Consider the following 25,788-nt stretch of genomic DNA (forward strand, 5'->3'; position numbering starts at 1 on the left):
TTGTGCAGATCCAACTGGGTAACGATGCTCACTCTCTCACATTCACACACACACACACACACACTTCCAGAGTCAACATTAAGACTGGGGCTCCTTGAAGTGTGCGTCTGGGACTGTGTGCTGAGTTTGGTTGTGAAGTGGTCGGCACATGCTAATAGGCCAATTATGTACATCCTGTCGTGGCACAGTGCCATTTTATAGCTCGAGCACTGCATTAGTGCAGTTGTATTTTGACACTTGGGGGCTCAATTTTCCAAGTGAATGTATTAGTGATGAATGTGCCTGCTTAGGGGCTGTTTGTTTTTTCCACGTTTTGCAAAAGTTTTCCACAGCACGGCTCTGGGAAGCACGGACTGTTTGAACCACAGGGCATCCATCATTTTGTCACTGTTCTGCACCCGGCCACCTAGGAAATGAAAGAGATCGAGAGAAAGAGAGAGAGCGGCAGCCAAATTGTGTCACTACTATATGCCAAAGCCTGCACCTTAAATTGCCCCTCTGTCTGGCCAGTCTCACAAAGCCAGTGACTAGCCTCTTTGAGCACCTCGGTAAATTTGACAGTGATGTGTTTTAGTGCAGACAGGCCCGGGAGGGGCTGTGCGGGTAGTAAATGCTAATGTAATTAACAGCGCTAGGTCCTTGACATCCGCCCTTTGACACCTGACTGATATCGAGGCCCTGCTGGAGCACTTGGCTGATGTGACCCCGTCACTGGAGTACCTAAGCCTGCTGGGAAATGAGGCATGCCCCAACCAGCTGGTCAGCCCGGATAAGGATGAGGACGACTACCAGAGATACAGGTCAGTTAACTACACGAAGAGGCACTGATGATGTCACACAGAGTAGTTATTACTCTGAACTGGATGGATAGATGGATACAGAGATAGATAGACAGATAGATAATGTTCTGTGTGATTATATTTCCAGACAGATAAAGTAGTTTTGATACTGAGCTATTTAGACTGATAGCTTTTTGTAAGTAATGGATTTGGAGATGTTCTGTTCTTTTTAACATCCAGCCGCCTACATTTCACAAGCAGACTGTGGATTCAACCACATCACTCTAAAAGCTTTGTCAACTGGCCCCTCCACACTCCAGTTTGCAAAATGGATTTCATGTGTGACTAGTCACCACCACAAATGAGTGTTTACTACCCTGCCTTACCAGAGCAGATGATGCATTAAACATCAAGCTAGGCCTCAAGCCATGCAATATGACCACCATTTGTCAGGGTCCTTTACATGAAATGCGATAAAAGGCGAAAAGCATACTCTCTTTTGTCTGTTTTAGCCCTAAGTGCTTGTTTCTGACTCTGTGTTGCCTATTAATCATTTACCACCCAGGCCTTTCTTGAATAATATTTCTTCTCTCTTTTTTGTCTCTTCCACACACACCCCACCCTACCCTATACCACTACTTTCCCTCCCCTTCTCCCCTTCTCCTTTTCTCTCCCTTTCCCCTCTCCTTGCATGCTTATCTTACTGGTGAGGAAAGCTGTTCTGTTTTGACTGACAACGTCTAGGGTCCTGTAATGTAATATTCATAATGTGTCACATAGTAAAACATCAATTTGAGCGTGATGCAGATTTCATGTCTGACAAGGTTAGGCTGTATGCAGGTCGTGACAGCACTGGCCTTGGGCAATAAATACCCAGCCCAATGCCTCAGGAGCTCTTGGTCTCTCAAGTGAAATACCCTGATGCATTGCATCGGTACTCCAATTAGTGCAATGACACAGAAACATAGTATTCATTTACACAGTGTTGTGTTAGTCTGCAGGAAGGTTAAATGTCTCTCTGTTGTTTGCCAGCCACACATATGATCAGTGGCCATTTGTGGTACTACAGTAACTCAGGGTTTCAAAGCTGTAATTTCATATGTTCTGAATAGCTACTGATTATTTGGTATTGTGCTTATAATGTAGCAGATTTTCTATTCAGAAAATTCAACAATAGATGTAACTGAACCTTTGTCTTCTTCTCTCTGCTTCTGTGATGTGTGAAGATTAACATATTCTTATGTCACATTTTAACCTCTTATCTTGGGAAAAGATCAGTTTGTCCTTTTGTTGGCAGATCAAAGAGTTTGTGCCTGAGGTGCCCTAACCATCAGCTGGATTTTGTGCTCACTCAACCTTTTCTAAATGTCATAAATGAAACTGCATAATAATTACCCATCATACCTATAAATATTCATTTTCAGAGATCTGTTAGATTATCTTCCATAACTTTAATAATAAGTATATGATTCTTGGAAATACTTGGTTTTATTGGTTCCATATTTGTCTTAATAATTTACTATAAAGAAATTGATATGCATGTGTAATTTCATTTTTGTAAAAGGTTTACTCACTTTCAAGGGCTACAAATGACATATTGTGGTATTGCTAACTAAGGTGTATTCAATTTCTTACTCAGTCATCTCTATCCCCCACCCCTTCCTTGAACCCCCCACACTCTCTTATCCTCCCTCTGTGGTTAAGTTGAATCATTAATATCCCTACTGGCTGACAGAGCCTTGTCATCTGCTCTGACCCTGTGATGGTAGGTTACCTATGGAGAATAACCTCTCTGCATGTCTCCCAAGGGCATCTTCACGTTTCATCATGGAAATGCTCTGAACAAAGTCCTTTACAGGGAGGGGAGACACAGGATGAGAATGGGGCCTCTTGGATTTGAGTGCTGGGGCTCTCACTGCAAAAGGAGCTAATAGTTGGGGTTAGGAGCAGGTCATTTTACCCTTTAATGATTCTACAAGAAGCCATCTAGAGCTGGCAATATATTTAGAATTAAAATAACTTATTCTCTTTGCGAATAAGCACTTTAAAAAAATGTTCTATCCAAAACTTATATTTTTGTTGTTGTTGTTGTTGTTTTTTTTTCTTTGTACGGCATATTTTTTGTTCCTTTGTCAGTCTTAACGTGATCCCAGCATCCCCTCTTTATAATCCTCAGGTGTTGAAAAGTTGACACGGGCTTTGCCATCTCCCCTCATCGCCATCGCCATCATCAATGTGTCACGGCTCTTTGCGCACAGGTCTTGTCTGTGCCCATATCCCGCGTCCTTTCTCACCCTCCACTTAGGTGCTGCATGCATGTCCTTTTTGGCTAGCAGATCAGCCCTGACATACTGGTTCCTCTATCCCTGCCTGCCTGTGAAAGGATCTGTTGTCATCTATGTATTCCAACCATTATCTTTTGACGTTTCTCTCCCTCCCAATGAAAGACAGAGTGTGTCTGAAAGCTTAGAGAGATATCTGTGATGCTGCCAGAATGACAGCTCTGGCAGACGGCTTGTATCTCCTTTCGTGCTATTTATATGTCGTACTTATTCTTATCGGCTTTGAAGGTTATTACATACAAGAAAATATCATTGCCATTAAATCAGCATCACCATTAAATCTGAGTAAACATGGCTCCTTTTCAAGTTTTGTTGACATGTGCATTTACATAGCAGAATTTGTGTCATTTTTATTATAATATCACAGTTTACACAACTTCTTAGATTTTCTATTTGCTTCTTTGTAAGTAAGCGGCCTATGAGGGGGGTTGAATTTGTGGTTTGTCTCACAGGTACTTTGTTCTTCATAAGCTGCCCCAGCTGAAGTTTCTGGACACAAGGAAAGTAACCAAAAAAGAAGTGATGGAGGCACAAGCGAGAGGAGCGTTCATGAAAGTGGTCAAACCCAAGTCAGACACTGTAAGTTAAGCTCAGGTTTTGTTTCTTTCTTTTTCTTCTTTTTCTATTTTTTTTTTTTTTTTTTTTTACACCGTTTTAAGTAGAAGTCCCTCTGAAGTCTTGAGTGGATTTGTCACATTCACTCTTTTCTTCCCTTATCCGTTATTTTCCTTTATCCTTCCTTTCATTCAGTGCATGCTTGACTGTCAGTCTCCCTTTACAGAGGTCCTAGCACTGTGCCCTTTGAAAAGAGTCTGTCTTTACTATTGCTTTAAGTGTACGTGCATGTGAGTTGTATGTGAGTGTGTGCGTGTGTAAATGTGTGTGACCACAGGCTGACCTGATTCCGTATGCATGAGCCCAGATCAAAGACGACGGGCGGCTGTCCGGTCGCGGTTGTGTTGCCAAGTGTGACATGGCTGGCGATTGGAGTGACAGCTCACGTACATGCCGCTCACAATCGCTTAATTATCCCGAGCCTATGCACTTTTTTCCTCCCTCTCTTGTTTTGGGCCACACAGACTAATTAGAGTTGGGGAGGTTCATAGATATATCCACTTCAACCCCAACCAGTCTATTTCTTCTTCTGCCCCTTTGATAATGCAATATGAATGAACATCTTCTCCCTAGATTTGATTTCATGTAATTGTAAGGTCATGAAATATTTACTGTTTGAATCAGCAAAGCTTTGTCGTTTCAAGGTCTCCAGGGCTCTGACAGTGAGCCTGGGAGGTAAAAATGGATTCAGAGTAGCAAGAATGAAGGCCTCCAATGACAAATCAGAAGCATGTGAGTTGATGTCGGGTTTAAAAGTGCACAAAGAAAACCAAAATATTTATTGTTTCAGACAATCAGCTAAGATAGTGTAGTCTTTTAGTGTCAGTTCATGCTATGCTTTGTTCTTGATTCTTCATGCAAGTGGCAAGCGAGAAAGCAAAACATTGAAATAATTTAACCTCAGTCTGGCATGTTTGGTAGATGGAGGAAAGTGGAATGAAAACACTGTTTATCCACTTTATATAAAAAGAAACTAAGGACCTCTACAATGCTTTTTGGCAGGGTAAAGTCACTTTATAAGATTTTATTTACATAGCTTGTCAGTGAAAAAGAAATGTTTGCCTTTGTCGCCACAGCCTAAGATGAAAGGGGAGATAATCACTGATTCTAGCTGACATGATGTGTGTGTTTTTGTGTCTTAGCGTCTTTGAACCTGCTGTATATGATTATTTATTCCCTATGCAAAGTAAAAGGTTACAGCTTTGATGAAAACACGTCTACCTCCTATTGTATCCCACTGTTTTGTTTTTTTTTGTACTGTGCCTGAACAAATTTTCTCACTGTCCTATTAAATGTTCCTTATTAACGGTATTGGACTGAGTCTACACAATGAAGATCATTTTTTGCCCGGACATATCCCCTTGTCTGAGCCCTGGGATGTCACTGCAGTATTTCTATAACATTTGCTTTGAGTTTGATGAGACGTGATGTGTCAACTTTCACAGACTTGATGAGCCATGAGTACCTCCCGGCTCTAATTGTCCACATCATCAGAGTGATTGTAAGCTGACCAATAGTGCGGGCCACCAATTAACAAACGTCTGCAGCAGAGCAGGAAAGTGGGGAGAGATGATGGCATAATTAGATATTTGTGTTTGCTTTTATGTCTGATACAGCAGGGTGTTTCTCATAACAGTGGCTCATAGTACAGTGTATGCTATTTGCTTCATTACAAAGGATGGTAATTAGCTGTCTCGCTGTCACTTGCACTACCGTTTGAGTCTTAATTAGTGCAAGTATTGGAGGACTACAAAACAGGACTACATATGTGATTTAAAAGGTTTATTTATGAAATTATTCGGCTTTTGGATGTATATTTTAAAGTTCCCCCGCAAGACCTTACTGTATATAACAAATTCCCTTCCTACTGTTTACAGTGGATAAATTGAAACCATAGTAACAGTAACGACTGCAGCAGGGTTACAGCAATACATGCCCCACTCATGACAGCATCTGAGAAAAGAGCCCCTTTTCTATCAGATCTCTCCCACTGAATGATGTGGGTACTGGAATAGTTGGTTATGAAAGAGACGGTACTGAACTTTGGAGACCTCTCTTGAGTCATATCGGAGTGGATTGTGACCACTGTTTAAACTCTTCAATCATGCCATTATGGCATGGCGCTGAGTGACGCCACATGGTCCTGATAAAGCAGTTATGAGTCTTTAGCACAATCTGAACACCATGACGTTTCATACATACCCAATCTTTTCCATGTTGCCTAAATCACATCCAGTTGTTTGCAGGAAAAAGGCGCGCATACACAAAAGTGCATGTGCAGAATTAACAAAAAATAAATAAATACGTTTTAGCAAAATGTACATATTCATGTCTCAGAGCCAAATCCTCTCAGCAAAGAAAAAGACAAAGAATTCTGCTCATATAAAATAGGCAAATACATACATTGAGGATAATATTCCTGCCTCTTTAATTGTTGTGTCCTCATGCACTAGTTGGCATGACACCATAAGTGGGTGACAATGGGCTGTCTCTGACTCTGTCTGTACGTTTTGCTTTTTGCCAAACTGTGAGGGGGGTAATTTTCTTCTTTTGGTTTTTGTTATATTACATTTCTGAGTGGAAAGGACAAGTGGTTGAACAGAAACAGAAGCAAAGAGACAAAGGCAAGAGAGCAAGGGAAAAAACAAACTCCAAATACCTGAAGTAAACAAAAAAAAAAAAAAAAGAAAACACACAGTGGGGACGATTGAAGTGTTTTCCCAAAACCACAACACTAAGCAGAGTCAGAGTGGAAAAGCCTTGAGCTGTATTTTGGGAAATTGGGCGTGTTGGAATGCTATAATGTGATAATTCTCTTTGAGGACTTAGAGGTCATGGAATGAAATGGCGTTAAACCACGTAGAGCCATTTGGACTGTGTTGGGCTGCTTTCGGAAAATACATGTGGTACTTTTTGGCTCCTCTACCTCCTTCCACTCCTGCCCACATTATGCCGTCGAACCCTTGGGTGAAACTGGCCATGTCTATCAAAACACTGTGACAGCACATTCTGTTTTCAGATCCCATGCATCGCTAAAAAAAAGTGCGTAGCAAATTTAACTAGTAGAATAACATTTACTCCTTGCCACATGTGTAAGAGTGTTTCACAGCGAATAAAGTAACTCCATGGTCCCTCTCGCTAAAGCACAGCTTGGTAGCTACGTCAGCGGGTATAAATGTTCCTCGGATGTCACTTAGATTTTGCCTGGATGAAGTTTTTGACTTGATTTTCTAGCATGAACAGAAGTTTTTTTCCCCCACATCCTTCTGCGTATAATGTAAAGCAGACTGCATTGAAGGGTGGCTTGAGCCAGCTCCCGGGTCCCATGAGTCTCTGCACACAGGGTAACGGTTTTTCAAGGGAATTGACAGTGACAGAGCCAGGAAAGTCCTCAAGTGGATCTTTTCAGTTCAGTTTTTTCTTTCCCAGACACTAACCTGTTTTACTCTGCAACAGACAGCAGTTCATTTTAAGTTTGCACTGAAGGGAGCAGTCCAAATCTAAGATAGACTGCATGGTTTTAGACCCATGATTGTGCATTATGTGATGCATGATTGTGGCTTTTTTGCAATGCAACCCTGGAGAAAAAAAAAAAAGAAGAGGAATTTTGCTATAGGTTGGTTGTTTTGCCTCCCTTTCAAATCTCAAATGTACCCTGTAAAGTATGTTGCCACGTTCATCTCTGTACTTGAGAGTTATGAGTTCCCTGAAGCTCTCAAACATAACAAACAGCATGCAATATAGCGCTTTGTGAATGTGCCTTCGGTGGGTTTGCGGAATCATTTTACTGAACAAATGTGTCCTCAGAGAAAACTCCAAGAATATGGTTCTCAACAGGGGAAGGAAATATAACCCAGCAGATTGCTATGGAAGCAAGTTCATTACCACTCTTCACTCTGTGCTAGATTCTGTATTTGCACCAACTATTACATACTATTACAGAACCCTGATTTGTCACCTTTCGTTTTTGACACATTCCTGAATCAAAATGTATACAGTAGGTCGAGTAAGGACATCATTGCAGACTGAGTAGGAGTTGTGGATAAAATATAACCATACTTTGTGCCTGTCTGCTTTATGTTCAGACAAATAAACTAATGACAGACTGTGATCTGTTTACTCTCAAATTATGCTCTTTCCCCCATCTTACATAATGTCTTGTTATCTGTTAATTACATCACTTGAGACACTGCTGTTTTCTGTCTTTTTATTGGCAAAATACCCTGAATGTTAAAACAGCTGTTTATAATTGTTTGGATGTAGTTAGTTTGTATGATAGTGAAAAAACAAAAAAACAATGCTGCATGTTTGTGTCAGATATTTAGTGGAAGCCACATGTTTTTTTTTTCTCTCAGGTATGTGTATTTGTCAGTATCTGTGACTAGGCCAGACTTCCATGTGTGTATTTCTCTCTAACTGTTTTTGACTGCAGAAGTATCAGTCTGTGCAGTGTTTGGATCGGTGCGAAAGGACCAGTTCTGAGTGCTCTGGCAGCTTAAGCTGAGAGGTCATGCAAGGGTTATAAGGCAGGGAAACAACAGCAATTAGAGGGAGTGACTCACACTGTCCACATAAATCATCCAGGCCCAGCATATCATAAACACACAGTAAAACTTTAAAGCACAATTAATTGTAAGTAATAGCGCCAAGATTGATTTATTGCCTCTTTCAAAGCCTGGAGACACGGGGTGCATGACCCGAGTGTCACGTCACTCTTGCAAGTGAAAAATGATAGATGTATTATTCATTTTTGGCTAAACACAGAGACATAAAAACAAACATGTGTTTTTGCAAGGGCTTTTATGAGACGCTGAAGTGGCCGTGTTGCATTAACTGATTTTCCTATCCTTCTGCTGGCATCCAGTACAGAGAAGGAACGCCTCTGTGGTGAAGCATTTGTTGTCTCGACGTCTCTTGTGTTTAGTGGTGGAGTTTGAGGCCTGTCAGAAAACAGGCCAAGGCTGTCCAGCAATAATGAGATGTCTCCCTCTCCCATTTTGATATAAAGTTTTCATAAACTTTGACAAATAATGCAATCGCTCACGTAACTTTTCTTTTTTTCAATCTGTAACATGTAAGTCTTTGTTAAGTTTTTATTAGTGTAATAATATTGAGGGCCTGGGATTGGCAAGCTACAAAGCCTTTCCTTTTTTCACATACTCTTCCAACTAGATCTTTTATTAGTTTATATGCAATTGGGAAGGGCCAATTTTTTTTTCTTATAATTTAGCTGTTTTCAAAGTCCCTTTAGACACAGAAGACTACTGTACACTTCCACTTTCCAGTATCACTGAACACATGTAATTACTTCCACATATGCAAGAACGATTCTGTACAAACAGTCCTACATTTCACAGCCATTATGTTCCTCTATAAAACTGAGCCTTCTTTCATTGCAGACCATGGGCCAGCACCAGCTCTGTACATGTACTGTAGCTGTATTATTATTGCCACTAAGGCAATTATACTTCTTATCAAATGATGCTTTTAGCTATTACATAGTGCTGCATCCCAGTGCGTTGGCCTATCAGCCCAATCAGAGCTAATCCTCCCTGTTGGTCTCTTTGGTGACAGGAAGATGCTGCTAGCCTAATGAGAGACAGCTGGCTTAGTGTTTTCTGTGCTAAAAAAAAAAAAAAGAAATCCATCCCTCTTTCTCAACTCCTTCCCCTCTGGGTGTTTCCATAGAATTGTGCCAAACTTTAAATCTCTCAAAGAGATCAGTGATTTCTTTGCCTGCCTCTTACAGTTGATGTTTACGGTACACATTAATCACCATTTCAGCACCCGCAAAATAGTTTACTTTGAAGTTGATTGTCATATGCACCCTCTCTAGGCAGATTTGCTTTAATTCGAATTCAGATTTTTATCAGATAATTCAAGTCAAGTTGTTGTTGTTTATGATATACAGATGTTTATATGCCATTAAAAAAAAGTTAATGGACTGGAAATCCATACTAGATAAAGTGGTTACAGTCTTAAAAGTGTCCCTTAAGTTTATGCTGTGCCCAAAGGGACCAAAGTTGTGTAAAGCTGTAATTGTGGGTTGTTGTTTTTTTCCGTAAATGCATTGGTCTTTTCTCTTTCTCAGTGTGCTGGATCATTTGAGCTTTGATCCCATTATACCTGTTGTGTCTATGAATTCTTCTTTAAGCAGCACCAACTTCCATGAGCATGCAACAGAGGACAGAGTCAGTACTGAAAGTCCCTCTGCTGAAGTTTGTGCTTACACAGGCCTTCTTTGTGGTTTTCAGAGCTTGTCAGACATGTCAAGCGCAAGCTAGAAAAAGTATATTGTTTCCAGCCACTTGGATTCCTTTCCCCCTGACATCTGCCACTCTGCCGAGATGATAAATTCTTGCCTCATTAAGCGTGGGTGTGGGATTACAGGCTGACAACACATTAATCACTGGGCTGGGTGGCAGCAGCCCCTCACCAGCCACAGGCATTGTTAACCAAACTTTTCTAATGTGTCACTCTCCTCCTGACAGACCATAATCAATCATCCTGATTGGCAGGGCTGATAGATTACACTATTTATACTTTGTGTAATGAAAGCTAGCGTTTCCACCTACTGTCATTGTCGAGGCGATGATAGGCCACACCGTCCGGCTGAATGAGGACGCACACAAAAAGAGACAGAGGAAAGAAAGGGTAAGCAGACCTTGGTGCCACATTGTGAACTTTAAAACAGACACTGTTGAGCTTCACGGTGGTGGCGGGGGTATTCTGCGAGTCTGTATTGTTCCCCCTGCATGGTATAGCTTAAAGGCAGTCTTCACACCATCACTGCTCTATTGTCATCATTCTCACTATCAGTGGCAGGTCACTTTCTCGCAGGTAAAACTACGCTTTGTCTGCGGTGGGATTCTGTTTCTTCATGACCCCATTGGTGAGGTGAGGTTTTGTTGTCAAAGCCTCTTTTCTGCCACTCTGTGAATGATTTACACATGTATAACAACAAAATGACAGGACACCATATACTGTATGTGTGTACTTGTCAATGTGCAGAGGTCGGCAGAATAATGGATAATGGATTTCCCTGTTACCTTACTAAGAGCTTTAGAACTGTGTTACATCGCTTTACAACCCCCCCTAGTAATTTTTTGCATGGGAACTTGTGGATGAAATGACACACTGTTGGTAGCCTTCAAACATAATAAGGTTATGTTTCTTTTTTGTTCATTTTCAGCCGTACGTCTTTGTCTGGAATTAGAGATGTCCTCAGCACACCGAGAGAGGATATTGAATATGAGCTCTTAGTTGAGAGGCTGCCAAGCATTTGGAGAAAAGAAAAGAGGGGGAAAAAACACTCCATCATGTTTTTGACAGGCAGTAAATCTGAGACTTTTCTTATGAGACAGCGTGCTGTCAGGAAATTAGTTAACTAGACCATATTATGGAGAGCCAGGTAATTTACCCTCAGAGATGCAATCGCAAATAACTAGCAGAAGGACGCATCCCTGACCTGACATTGCTTTGTGTATAATGCAAAATCTAGTGACATGCTCAATAGGTTCTGTCAGCTGCAGGATTGAATTCTCTGCCTACTGCGTCTCAGTTTGGAGCATGCTGGTCAATTATTTCTGAGGCTGTCAGTGCGTAGGGAGACACTGTTATTTAGTATGTGTTAACTTGGCATCATTAAGACACTTGCCTGACAGAGAATAGCACACCTGAATGTTATTTATTTTGATTCCCCGACAGGGGTAACCTTCAAACATGTTGACCTCTCCCTATTTCACGTTTTGTGAAATCTCACTCGGTCCATTAGAAACGGGAGCTGTCGAGACAGTAGGGAATCAAATGACCAGGAGTCGTCTAATCTAACACAGTAATGTGCAAGAGAAGCTTCCATTTGTTTGGACAGATTGCTCTGATCACATAGTGGCAGTTCAGCATCTATCTACGCTTGCAGAGTAGACGTTGCTGTCCACACAATATCTGTAAAACATGAACAGAAATGTCATATTAACATAGATCTATGTTTTTGCCTGCATGCAGAACACTGAACGCTTGGAAATGGATGCAGTGGGTTTATGTTACATGTTCCTTTTAAGTGATCCTTGAACAAAAAACACTTGCAATGCAATATTTTATCTTTACCTTTTGTCAACAGCCAGATCCACTGTATGTACACATCTTGATTTAACACTGTCATTTGAAAGTTAATAGATATTAGTATAGAAAAATAGTTTTTTCACAATCAGGATAAAAAAGGGGGGGTTGGAAGTGACAATAAACTGAACTGAACTGAACATCGGATTATTTATAACAAAGATGTTACAATTTTTTGGCTAGAATTTCAATATCTTTTGGGCCAGTTAAGTAGGAAAAAAAACTTGGAATGAACATAAGTTTAAAATTTGAACTCTGTGGGAAAATGTGAAAACGAGAGTTACCAGTCTACTTTGCCTCCCATATACACACATACTCTTCCAACACCACCATCTCCACCAGCAATCGACCCTGGTGATGAATGGGAAACCTGATCGAGTAAAGCCTCGGCATCACCTCTGTACAGCAGGATGACATGATTAGGAGGTGACAGCTTCTGTAACAACATCTCTGCATTTATCTTTTTCTGCTCTCTCTCTATCTTTCAGTCTCTGTGTGTCTCTTCCTCTCTCTGTCTGTCTGTCTCTTTCCTCTCAACAAGTCAGACTACTCTATAATTAATGTCCCTGAGGGCTATCCGCAGGTCAGGTAAGGGAGGGGGTTGCTGTTGAGACAGGTAGTCTTGACACCTCCAGCTTTGTAGCTTATGCATGCAGGTGGGTAGACGGCTGAGAAGGGGTGATAGAGGCCAATGATGAGGGCTGGAGCATGTTTAGGTTGGAGGCTAAGACGAAAGGAATACTGTAGGTTGAAGGAAGTCAGGCCTGGCTGTGTCACCTTTGCACCTGAGAGAAAAAAGGATGGTTTTTCACAGGATTAACCAGTCAAATCTGGTGCATTAAGAGCTTAGCCTGTCAGGAGCTTCACATCCGAGTGACAGAGAGGGGAACATACAGTTTCAGTAATATCAGCACCACACGCATTTAGCCCAAGGAAGGCACTTTAGGTTTATGAGATAAATTGTTGAGAGTGTTGATGGCGAAAAAGCAAATAAATAAAGGCTTTATTGCATCGAGTCCAAATGATCAATTAGTCAGCTTTTGTAAGAGAAGCCTAACCTCTCCTAGCCTCTCATTCACTGCATTCAGTCTCACTCTTTGTGGTGTGCTGCCTCTCATATTGTTCTTTAAAAGACTTAGCTGTTTAGCCCTCCTGTGTATATCTAAGTTTGAAGTGTGCTCCACACCATGCATCTTTCCAAAATCCACACACACTCTCTCTCTCTCTCTCCCACTCTCTCCCACTCTGCATTTAACAAACACATCAGTCCTCTTTTCCAACAATCACTTCATGAATAGCCACTCATCCATGTTTTTCACTTATGGAGAGGTGTTTTTATTTCCTTCTCAAGTTTTTGAATAGAGAGGGAAAAAAAGACTGAGGGAAGCAGGGTGATTAACAAGAAGATGGGAGAATTGGACAGAGATAAAGAGGAAATTAAGTTGAAACAGAGGAGGAGAGGGAAACATTCTTTTTTAGCAGTGGAAATATTTGAAAGAGCGAGGGCCGGCCAGGATGCACTAGAGGTCATTGCAGGGGCAGAAGGGTCAAGTGACACTCAAACAGCATTCTTCTCTCTTTGATGGGAGTGTTGAAGAGGTGCTGTGAAGGATTGTAACAGGGCTACAGGGCACAGATGGGCAGTAAAGTGGGTAAAGAACCTTAATGCCATAGTGGTTCAGTGTCACCAATCTGTAAAAAATGGATCATCTCTGTTGGGTTTTGTTGTTGTAATAGTAGCTGAGTGAAGCTTCCATTCTCTGCGGCTCTGGAATGTGATTAATGTGAAATATCTGAATCCTTTACAGACTGAAACAAAGAGTATTACGCTCATCATTTTTATCAGCCTGGCATTTTGTTTTAGAACCTTCAGTGCCAAATTGTTTGCATCTTTTAGTGGTTATCAAAGGCGTTATAACATCTGACAGCTTCATTCTGTTTTTATTTGCAGTTGGCGTTCAGTGACAAGCTGACATATTCATAATGCCTCTTCCTGAAATAGGTCTGACTTCTATGCACTGTACCATATTTAAGAAATTCAATCAGAGCCAATGAGCTGTAAAGGTCTGTAATAAGATATCCTGTGAGATGTACTGTAAGCCATGATTAGTAGCATGTATTTTATTTCAAGGACAACTTCAGGCAGTATGGAAAAATGCTTTGTCATTTCATCGAGTCTGATTAAGTAAGTACACAAAATACTGTGGTAGTGGGTGGCAAACAAAGCTGTTCTGTTTCTCTTTTTAACTGTTTATCTGTCTTTCCTGTCCTCCTTTGCCTCACCATGATAAACTGCTCCCAGAGGTGCTGAAGACACCCACTGTCAAATTGACAGTGTTGGCCTTGACCCACCCATTTTGTCTCATTTTGTTAAATCTATCTTTTATCTTTTGTAAAACCTGCAAACTGTAACCCGTAGCACAGACATTTAATATGATATGATAATAAGTATCCTCCGGGATCACCTGATATGCTGTTTCCATGCAGTAGGCAGATGGGTAGGGCACAACAGGCATCACTTCCCAGCATTTCGTCTGCCAACTGGCAGCGTCCATCACCAGACGTGTTCAGAGTAATCCGAGAGGTGGGCCGAGCTGCGGCGGCTCCGACTTTCATCACACCTGTGCTAAAAGCACAGAGCGGCCTGTCCTCCTATCTCTTCCCCCTGTAAGGGAGTATTGAGACAGCAGTGGATCAGATGGGCTCACATCCTGTCAGACTCATCAGATTTCAGGACGACTGAGTGCTTTTGTCAGCTGAATTCCAGACATCTTCTTTCTTTCTCTCTAGAAGGGATTTCAAAGATAATGTGTCTCAGGACTTGACCCCCCTCGAAACAATAGTGTCATTGATACCGCGATGGCTCAAACTAATGCTAATGGTGTATAGTACATAATTCATGAGATATCAGGCTTATCAAAATATGAAGTGCTAGCCTAGAATTCCAACCAAGACCAGGAAGGAGAAGACAAGTTTGATGATCCTTTCATGAAAACACCCTTGTCGTCAGCTCATCCTCTCATCTCATACAGCTCGTCTCTTAGTGTCCACTGTAACAGATGTCATTCTTCCCTGACACCTGTCTGCCCTTCCCTCTTGTCTCACTGTCCCATCTCCTTCTCTGTGAGGTGGAACTGTTTGTTTTTGGAGGTTTGTTTATGGGGGGAAGGAATACCCCGCTGCTCCAGGCCGCCCCTAGTCTTTCAGCTCATCACACAGAACATGACAGCCCTCCTTCTCTTTGGTGCTGAGATGAGTGCTTTCTTGCATCCCCATGGGGAGTCAAAATTTTCTGCTTCACTCTCTCCTTCTTGAACTTCACTTCAAGACAGCGGATCGATACTGTGTGCGCCAGCAAACGCTACCTGCTTTGGGCCGTGTACACAAACATTGTGTAATTTTGCAGCAATGTGGTTTGAGGTTATACACATATACCTATTCAGTCCAAAGAGGGATAAATGTTTCATTGAATGCAGTTATTTCTAAGTGCCTTTTCTACACAGAAACTGTCCTTGAATGGAAATTCAGTCTGAACTTAAACCGGCTCTTTTGAAATTTACATGTGAGTGAAACCGCAGTAAAATAAGTCACTGGTACAAATTCCCAAACCCTAAAATATTTGTATATTTTTAACTGCTGTCCTTTTTTCATTAACACTGTGTAATACCCATGTAATCTGCTGTGTTTGGACACTACAGCTTGTAATTATTGCAATGAAATTAGGCCTTAATTCTGGTAAACATGAGTGGAGAAAAGACTATGATTGGCTCGTAAATGGGAACGATGTGAAATCAGACACTGACAACTTGGAGCTTGTAATTATGCTGTTTTGCTGACACATTATAATTATATTGCTTACTTTAGCAATGATGTGTTAAACACTCAAGTGTTGCCATTCCTAAAGTCTGTTAAATCGGTATTCAGTGCCCTGGAAATGCAGTTTAAATTCATTAAAAATGAGTATGTTTTTGCATGTATGAACTGTACGTCATGGCTCACATGGCTCACAGCCAAAGACCCAGGCCATGTTACATATCTGGATGGCGGAAACTGAGTTTTATGGAAAATTGTTAATACTGTTAATACTATAATCATACTGGGTGGTCTACCACTGGCCTTCCAAGGCCTCCAGTACTCCACCCATCAAGCCTGCTCCTGGTTTCACATATTTCTTTTTTTTCTTTTTGTGTTTGGTAACCTATTTCAGTCCTTCACTCTGCCCCTTCTTTCTAACATTTAGGTTTCTCTTTGGAGTATATCAGCACATCAGATAACCTCGAGCTGTACCACCAACAAAACCTTGAGTTCACATACACACAAACACAGATGCACGCACACACACACACACACACACACACACACACACACACACACACACACACACATACTCTGGAGTTGTTTTTGTCTTGGTGTGTACAGATTTTGTGTATTTTTCTTTCTTTTTTGTCTTCTGCTGCACAGTTAAGACTGAATCAGCTGTTCACACAGCCGTCTCTCACAGCGTATGCACACATGCACACACAGACACACACTACTCAGACATGTACAAAAGCCCAATTGCACAGTAGCAAACACATTTTTTGTGCACAAAAACACTCACACACCTAAAGAGAGGGCTGTGCCTCCAGGGGCCACGTCAGTTACCTGCTGACACACAGGCTAGTGATTGATGAGACGCCAGGGGCACTGGAGTAGACTTTGTCAGCTGCTCATAATTTATACATCTTATCTCCATCAGAAGAAAAGACAGAGTGCCGCGTTGTGTATATGGAGATGAAAACACTGGGCTTGTTTAGGCAGCAGTGACAGGGTAGCTGCTAGCTGTTAGCCTTGGCGCAGAGTTAAAACGCAGATTGCTATCTGTTAGCTTTCTCACCAGGTCCCTCTGTGGCCAGAGCCTTCACTCTCTCACTGTGACGAATCCTCTGTCTGTCAGTCATTCCCACTCACTTTCATTGCCTCTCTCTCTCTCTCTCTCTCTCTCTCTCTCTCTCTCTCTCTCTCTCTCTCTCTCTCTCTCTCTCTCTCTCTCTCTCTCTCTCTCTCTCTCTTTCTCTCTCATGTTTCCTCCTCTCTTTGTGTCTCCTTTTCTCTCCTCTGCCTCGCTCTCTTGTGTCTCTATATCTCCATTCTGTGACCCTCTGTGATTCTTTTTCTCTTCCTTTCTCTTCCCTGTCTATCTCATGTCACATTCTCTGGCCAAACAGGCCCAAGCCTCTGCTGAAAGCTGCTGGCTCTTCCTCAGTCTACTCACAGGGCGAAGGTCAGGACAGAGGCACGGCTTGAGTTACAGAATAATTAGCTCTATCGGAGTCATGTTGAAATCAATAATCAGATGTTGTGTGAGGGTGGGCCAGAGAATTAATTATAGTACAGTACAGGCACGATTGCTTTTGAGCTGACATGCTCATTCCAATTGTGTTTAATAATTTAAGAAATCAATATGTGCTGTAATTAGGGAATTAGTGAGGACTTGCCACTGTCATATGATTTCTGTATATTGTACTGTGGCACATATTTAGTGTTGTTTTTAATGGAGAATTATTTTGTCAGCATTATAATGTAAGTCTGTAACTTAATGGATGATTAGACAGTTAATGTTTCAGTAGAATAGCACAAGAGCAAACTGTCTTTCTGATCAAAACAAATGCTGCATCTTGTTGATTTAGAATTGGTGGTTGTAAGTATTGTGAAATTTATTTTTACTCCACTGCCAAGAAACAAAGAACTGTATTACTGATCCTTCACAGAGCTCGTCATTGGTAAATTAATGTGATTTCAGTTGGCCTGTACATTCAGCATTTGATATTGCCTTCCTGAATGTGAAAAGAAAGTTTATCAACCCACAGAACTTCACCTTACTCTCCCCCAATTGTCTTTTAGCACACTTTGTTCTCTCAAATTGTGTTCAGATGTTTTTAAGTGTCAGTTAGCTGCAGCACCAGCAAAACAACTTTGATTCCATAACCCCTTCCCACTATTGATCTTGCCTCGTAGATAAAAGAGTGCTCTCTCTGAAATCATGCATTTTTCATTGTGGTATCAATGGCAGCCTTTGCATTTGGCATCCCACTTAGCTTAAAGCTATACTCACAAATGCTGTCTGTTTGGCTCTATTGATTCAGAGGGTTTGCATCTTGTAAATTTGAGATATCAGTCCCTTGGTATCATTTTACTTTGTCTTTGATCAGCGTGATTGCTGTAAACAGGCACAAAGAATCAAGCAAATTATCCTAATGAATGTGTTTTGGAGGGGATTAGCATTGTGCTTTGCTTTAGATATTCAAATTAAAACATTTTGACATAATTAAGAAAGTGTGTGTGGTAATTCAAATCCTCACGATTTCTCAGGCTGCTGCAGCTGCTTTGACTTTTTGGACAATTAGTTGTACATGAACTACTTTTTTTTTCAATATTGCACCTTCAAACTAGTGCACCTTATTCCTGAGAATATTTCTACACTGTTATTTTGAATTGTTCATATCGTATTCTCACCAGATACCTTGAAGGAAAAATTGAGAATAGGGTCTGATATTACCTTTCTCACCAAAGAGTAGTTGGTATTGTGGTGCTGATGCTTGTCAGGTGTTAAACAACACTTTCGACCAAGGATAGACAAATGAAAGAGTCCTCCTCTCTAATAGAATCTAAAAAGATGAAAAATATAGTGCAGGAGGCAGGAAGGACTAGTCAAAGAGGTGACCATCAGCATCTCAGCAGCGTAGCTTGGCAGCCTCTAGCCTGCCATGGTGTAATTGGAGAGAAAACATATATGGGAGCAAATAACCCCCTGTCAGGGGCATTAAAAGGAGATGTTGTGACGACTGAGAGCCCTGCCAGCTGAGCAAGGCAAAGTGGAGGGGAAGAATAAGGCCTATGAAATGGAAAAACCTGCTTGGAGCAACCATACAACCAAATATTCAAGATAATTGTTGACCGGTGGCAGAATAGAGCATCCATGTTTGTTTGTGGAATTTTCGCTCAAGAGGAAAACACATATTTGTCACAATTGTCACTGTTGATATGTGTTCGCTGTCATACTTTGATTCATTTGACATGTCGGCTTAGATGAGTATAATTTGAAAATGGTAAAGGGTAATATTAACAGTAGAAGTGTTCAGCCCATATTACCATGGAGTGACATAAAGGCAGGTGATAGAAAGGAAGAGAAAAATATAACTCACTATCGAAAATTTAGAAATCAAATGTAGAATGGAAATAAGCAATCGGGCGAATATTCCAGTTCCTCAAATTATTAAATTATCTAAGGCCTCTCTCTTTTCTCACAAGTCTACTTCAAGATCACCACAAAAGGATTTGCCTGTCCCCCTGAACCTCCCCTGCTTTTGGACCCTGCCTGACCCCACTATTCAACTGAGCGTGTCAAAATGTTAATGAGGATCCCCCCAAAAGCGCTTAGAGGTTAAATAAAGTCTTCATAAGCTGTCGGTCGAAATTCAATAATTTATTTACTTGGCTTGTTTCCACTTTCCCTGCCACTCTGCCTCAATTCTTGTTTCTATCCAGGGACAGGGCTTGTCTTGTTGTGTTTTGTTTAATTTTTTTTCTGTGCAGGCAGCTGTGCAGGCAGCCTTTGTCTGTGTGCGAGATTGCTGCTTTAGCTCCGTGGCCCCTCTCATTAATCATCCGGTCAGACTATTTATAATGCGGCAGCCAAGCCGCCACCTCGGTTGCCATTGGCTTTTGTCACTGTGGCACTCTGTTTTGTGGCAGGGGGAAGCCTAATTATTAACTGTTAAGATGACAGCCAGCTCTGTTCCGTCAACACGGCTGGCTGACAGTCAGACTGAAGTGATAGCCCATTGAGCAGCCGCAGACCAACAGCACGCTGTACAGCTCAATCTAATTTTCTTCATCTTAGATTTATATTTTGACACTTTGAATTAAATTTGATGAAAATTCACCACCTTTGCTCTTTTTTGAATTTTAAATTAGATGAATCACAACCCACTGTATGAAAAAAATTACCTGTCTTCAATATGCATGAACTAACAGCTTTTAATCTATCAACCATTTGTCTTCAAAACAAGCCACAGATGTAAATATCATACACAAATATCATACACTGTAATCAGGTCATTATTTTCTGATTAGATTTTGGGAAAATTGTAGGAATATATAATAGTATGGTAGAATTTGTAGAGGTTCCATAGCATTTCATTGACAGTTCTTTCTAATTTTGCATGAAATGTTTATGGCAGAAGCTGCCAGTCATGTAATCTGTTTTCTTATTATTAATCAGTTATGCTGTGGTTTAATATATCAAACTAGCATGAATAATTAAATCACACCCCGCTTATATTCTATGTCTATGTAATCCAGTGTAGATTGAGATAGAGATGGACTTGAAGTGTCAAATGGATATAATATGTATCTTTTTGTGGTAGGGGGAAAAAAATTAGTGAAAGCCTCCTAGAGAATGACAGTCTTTGTTATTTGTCTTCTGACTCCTTAGCAGACAGCTTTCAGGAAGAAAGAGAACTTACTGTGCACCACCAAGAGAAGAAAATATGTGAGTCAGACTTTCCCCTCCTCCCTCCTTTCCCCAAAGTTGAGATCCCCCTTCCAAATATGAAAAGGATCAAGTTGCTGTCACTGTCACCGAACAAACATAAACTTTTCTGGCACCTAATAAATAGGCAGTGTGGCATTGTTCTCAAAGCCAGACAGGTGTGTCTGCCTCAGTGATGATGGATTCCATTATTCTGTATGGAAAGCCTGTTGGCTTTCTTGTCATATGTTGTCACACATCTCTCTCCTGAGAGAAAGGTTTGAAAGATGGCCAAAAGTAATTACACAGACGCTTCCCTGATGCTGTTGCCATGTGTTTTCTCCTGCACATCACCACTAAAGGTAGAAAAAAATATGTTACCCACAGCTATATTTCACAGGGAGACGAGGAGTGCAGACATGTTGGTTCTCTGCTGCTCTTCTTGCCGTGTTGATTGCTAGTTCATTAACCTGTCAGGCTTATTTTTCCTAGCTATGAACGCTAGCTTTGGGAAAGGGCCCTGGGCAATTTTACTCATCACCAAGGTGGAGCAGCAGGTTCTGATCTGGGTGTGTGGTGATGACATTATTTGCACCTGAATGGCAGGTACATCAACATCTCCTTGTAAATGCATCAAAAGAGAGACAGTGGCACCTTTGTTCTCTTCACAGCCCACTTGGGTTGCTGACAGCTTGCTGATTGATATTATCATTCTTAATGTCAGTAAATAGTGCCATGCCAGATAAAGAATCTGTTTCCTCTTGGTGCTGGAGAGCTCATTTATCTTTCTGCAACTCACCCTGGCATATGCCGAAATTGGAGCCGGAAGTAGACTTCCATTTCAGTCAGAAAGGGATGTGTGTTTTTTTTCCTCACCATCTCCTAATCTCCCTCTCTATCTGGCTTTCTCTCCTTGTCTCTGTCTCCCTGGTTATTTTGATACTGAGTGAGTGAGACTTAACTGGGAGGAAAGATAGAGCCTAAGTCAGTTGTAATATGTTAGGACAACTCTTGATTAGATTCTGTCAGAGTGAGGTCTCTCTGTGTCTACTGCTCCAGTCTCCCCATACTGGAACGAGCTTAGCAATGAACAGATATCAGGCCACTGAAGAGCCTTTTCATGAATTTGTTACCAAATTGAGACCCTTGTCAAAGTGATATTTTGTCTATGGCTGAGCTACAAAATGATCTAATTGCGGCTTATGTGCTGTATATTTTCCAGCTCTGAGTAGGTCACGCATTCAAAAAGTTCTTGCAGAAGAACCAAGGTATAAAACCTGCAGACATTAAGCCTTTCCATAACAGTACAGTGGTCACCAAAGGTCTTAGAAACATCATATTGAAAAGGTTAAACACTGACAGTGAACAAGCCTAACATGGTGGGTACACAACCTCCAGTGAACAGCAACAAATGATGGCATTTGGGGGTAAAAAAAGAAAAAGAAAAAGGTACCGGAGAAAAGTCAGTGTTTTGTTCTATTTTAATTTTAGACAAGAATAAAATGAAAGTGGACAAAAACAAGCTGCAGTGGACAAGGCAGGTGCATAATGATTATGTTGCCCAGGAAATAAAAAAAATACACACACAACTGAGTGTGTCACTATAAGTGCGCAATTCAAAGCACCTATCTCCATGTTCTTCCTCTCACCCCTCCCCTCTCCAATCCTGTTACCCTCTACCTTTTGCTATTATGTTGACAGACAGCACTGATATCCTCTGAGTTGGTGATAGATATGTCATATCTTAGGGAGAAACAGGTTTGTCCTCAGCAGGTGAATAAGTATGCGGCTCCCTCATCCTCCAAGTAGACAGACACACATGACACTTTTCGACACTCTCTCCCTGATAGCACTTTGGCATGCAGGCAGAATCAAAGGGGGCATCTTTCGCAAGTAATTAGAACGGAAAATAAAGACGATGAAGTGCGGTGTACAAAGGGAAGCTGGGGATCAGAAGGCTGTAATGAAAGGTGATTAGAAGTAGGGGCTCCAGCCAACGAGCTCTAAAGAGACGAGGAAACAAACTCGTCCTGGTAGGGTTCTCTATTGGAGACACTATTAGACATTATCAAAGCTTATAATGACAGACAGCCACTGGCAAACAGACATGACTCAAAAGTATGCTATCGGTGTGTGTGTGTGTGTGTGTGTGTGTGTGTGTGTGTGTGTGTGTGTGTGTGTGTGTATGACAGAGAGAAAAAATGTATGTCTTAACTTCACTCTTCAACAGTAAAGGAAAACTTGACAGTGGAAAATGCTTATATTAGAGACCAATAATTATGCCTTGAAGTTGGATAGTTAGGCTTAGTTTTAGCTGTAGTTGTTTAATAACAATAATGCTTTACATAATGATTAAGTCCCAGTTATGAATATGCAGTGTGTTAACTGTGACTAAATTCAATAGATTCAAAGTTGTAAGTATGATTAGAATAAATCAGCTTGCTTTTTGAGCGTTGGTTTGATTTATTAAAAAAAATAAAAAAACACAATACATACAATATTGCCCATAATGTATTAACCAACATGGTTTTAATAAAGTATTAAGTTTAGGAGGACATTTTACCTTCTACTCATCAAGTTGATTTAGCAGAAGCATTTTAAAACCACTAGTTGTGTCCCATGTAGGGTACAATATACAAGTTTCAAGCAGATTTTAAGTATGTAGTGCTAGCTAGTATACATGTGAAGACAGACACATGCATAATTTTAGAGTGTAGTGTTGATGTAGACAATTGTCTCACCATGCAATGTTCAAAGGAAATGGGGGAGCTACTCACAGCTGCAGAAAATTAAATTGAGGATGGTTGTGAGACAGCTTAAGTGACTGAAAGAAACATTTGTATAAAATCTTTGGAAAAACATACTGCTTTCTTTGTGTACTTTATTTGACAGTGGCATTCTGTGATGCGGTTTGACTGACGCCCGCTGGCACAGATACTATATGATATCCTCTTTTCTTTATATACAAAGTAAACAGCATACTGTAAATGTGACTATATTATACTTTATTACATACATGCTTTATTTCCTGTTGCAAAATGGCAAATTTCATTTTTTTTTCTTACATGCCCACTGCAAGAACTCTACTCTATAAAATTAGTAAGTCAAATGTAATGAATTGTAATTTTGCCCCTTTATTTATATTTATATTTATATTTATATTTATTTATATATATATGTGTGTGTAATTATATATATACATTATTTATATATATATAAATGGCACTGAATGGCAATTTTCCTCTGTCTCTACTTCCCTACTTGCTCGTCCTCAAAAACAGCCAGCCATCCTGCTGGGTACTGAGTGAGTGAGTGATAGACATTTGTTTCACTTCTCTCTGGCTAAACTGAAGAAAAGGAGACCCATTCCTCTGCCTGCCATTGCCAGCTGTGAGTGGTTGTCAGGGTTGGGCCTGGTCCAGAGCTTGCTAATGGTGCTGTCTGTCTCAGTCAAGTCCTTGAGACCTCAAGTCCCTCAAGAGACATCAAGCTCCAAAGTTTGACTGGAATTAAGCACCCGGTGAATGAACAGAGGGCAACTGGGCTGTCACGAATGAAATAATTCTTAAGTTATGAACACACAATCCTTTTTAAAATGCTGTATTTTAAAATGCTGCCATCTAGTCTGAGGCTGAATGGATGATTTTTAGGAGCAGTCAGTTAGTGAGAAGCATAATAGTATACAAGAATGCTTTGTTTGCCTTACACTAGTTGGATTAGATATTGATTATCATACCAAAAGGAGCCCCCTCTTTAAAAAAAGGAGAAAAACATTGACACTGAGGAGGATCCCAAGGGCTTCCACAAACAAACAACACTAATTCAATGCTTCACTGACACAAACACACATTCAATCAAAGAGCCAAATAACATCCTTGTCAAGCATCTGGTAAATGGGTTATTTGGCACCTTAACAACAAGTTGCAGTTCAGGCCCATTCAAATTGTCAGCAGACACTACAGGCACACTGTCTGGGAATGAGAGGCTTAGCAAAAGGGGGCTGCGGGGGAGCACTGGGGCAGCTGAGGAGTTAAAGACCAGCACTGTAGCTATTACAGGATGTCAGAAAATGTGCTTAATTGAAAATGATTAGGGCTCTCGTAAAAGCCGATCAAGTCAGGGTTTGGGGAGAAAGCGCAATTGTCCCGCATAATCCTGCCTGCCGCTGTTCTTTCATCTGGATGAAGAGATCAAAAAAGAAGGGATTTGTAAAGGCTGGACCTCCCTGTGCCGTAGCCACTGAGCTCAGCTCCTCTCTCCAGTCTCCTCTCTCCTTTTTGAATGCACTCCCTCTCTCCTGCACACTCATTCTTCCTCCCTGTGTTTTTTTTTCAGTCTTTTTTTTTTTTGGCTGATGTTTTTCATTGGTCACAAGGTATGTGAAGGTCAGCATGTAGCCCGTTGTTTTGTTTTTTGTTTTTTTGCTGAATGCTCCTGTTCCAGTATCAGTATGCTTTGGATTTAGCTGTGAATCACGATGAAGGCTTGTATGACAGCATGTTTAGAGATTGCACAGTATTGCTCTTCATTATCAGACATCAAAGGAAGACACACAAACTCACTCACCCACACACAAGCTTTGGTTTGTCCTCCTTTATCCGTCTTCCAGAAAAAAAAAACAACAAGCGGATGGAAAGCGGTCTGAAATGAAAGCTAGAGGGGCCTAGAGAGAGTCAAAGTGAGACACACATAAACATTCACACACACATGGAGGAATCAGCTGTGAGCTGAATGGATCTGTGTTGGGGGGGAGTATACTGCCCTTGTGCCCTCTCTTTGAAGTGAGGCACAGGCCATATGTACAGGCCCCAGAGAGGGGCATGTCTACATCCCCCCCATAGGCTGGCTGAAGGCAGTGGTCCGAGCGGAGCACACAACACAAAAAAAGAATGGGGCTTCCTAACTAAGCTGCTTTCCCTTCACACACTTTCTTCACCCACACTAGAGTTGAGAGCAGGCGTGCTTAGGGCAGTGAAACTCACCACACTTTATTCAATGTCTGTAATGTTTTTTTTCAGGAACATAAAACACAATTTGAGAGAGTGACTTTGTCTGATTATGCCAGTTGTTTAACAACCCATTGGTCTTGATAAAGTTGTTGTAAAGATTTTCTAGCAACCTACGAATGCTGCTATCAGTCACTTTGAAAGTGATAGCGTGCACATGCAGCTCATTCAAGTTGCCCTCTGAAAGATTTGTAATGGACTTCACTATTTATCTTAAGATTGATGTAAAATAAATTCCCCCAAACAGCAACATGAGTGATGGGTATTTAGTTCTAGTCTCAACAGTTATGTTTAAGTCAGTGGATGAAGAGGGATCGTGTCCATTTGTGTTGAGTGCAACACCATTAACCTCTAGCCCGATTAGCAGGATGGAAGAAAAACTCTAAGCAGATGATTTCCGTCACTGTAATGTCACA

General features: G+C 41.0%; 1 protein-coding gene across 1 annotated transcript in view; it reads left to right on the forward strand.

Annotated features, from left to right (window-relative positions):
* The window catches only part of lrmda (leucine rich melanocyte differentiation associated), a 203,726-nt gene that overhangs the window by 136,214 nt on the left and 41,724 nt on the right, over nucleotides 1-25,788 (forward strand). Inside the window, exons 4-5 of the mRNA XM_053332914.1 lie at nucleotides 661-800; nucleotides 3,574-3,700. Of these exons, the coding sequence (XP_053188889.1) occupies nucleotides 661-800; nucleotides 3,574-3,700 (267 nt within the window). The remainder of the gene's footprint in view (nucleotides 1-660; nucleotides 801-3,573; nucleotides 3,701-25,788) is intronic.

The sequence above is a fragment of the Scomber japonicus genome, chromosome 14 (assembly GCF_027409825.1).
Source record: "Scomber japonicus isolate fScoJap1 chromosome 14, fScoJap1.pri, whole genome shotgun sequence".
Taxonomy (NCBI): Eukaryota; Metazoa; Chordata; class Actinopteri; order Scombriformes; family Scombridae; genus Scomber; species Scomber japonicus.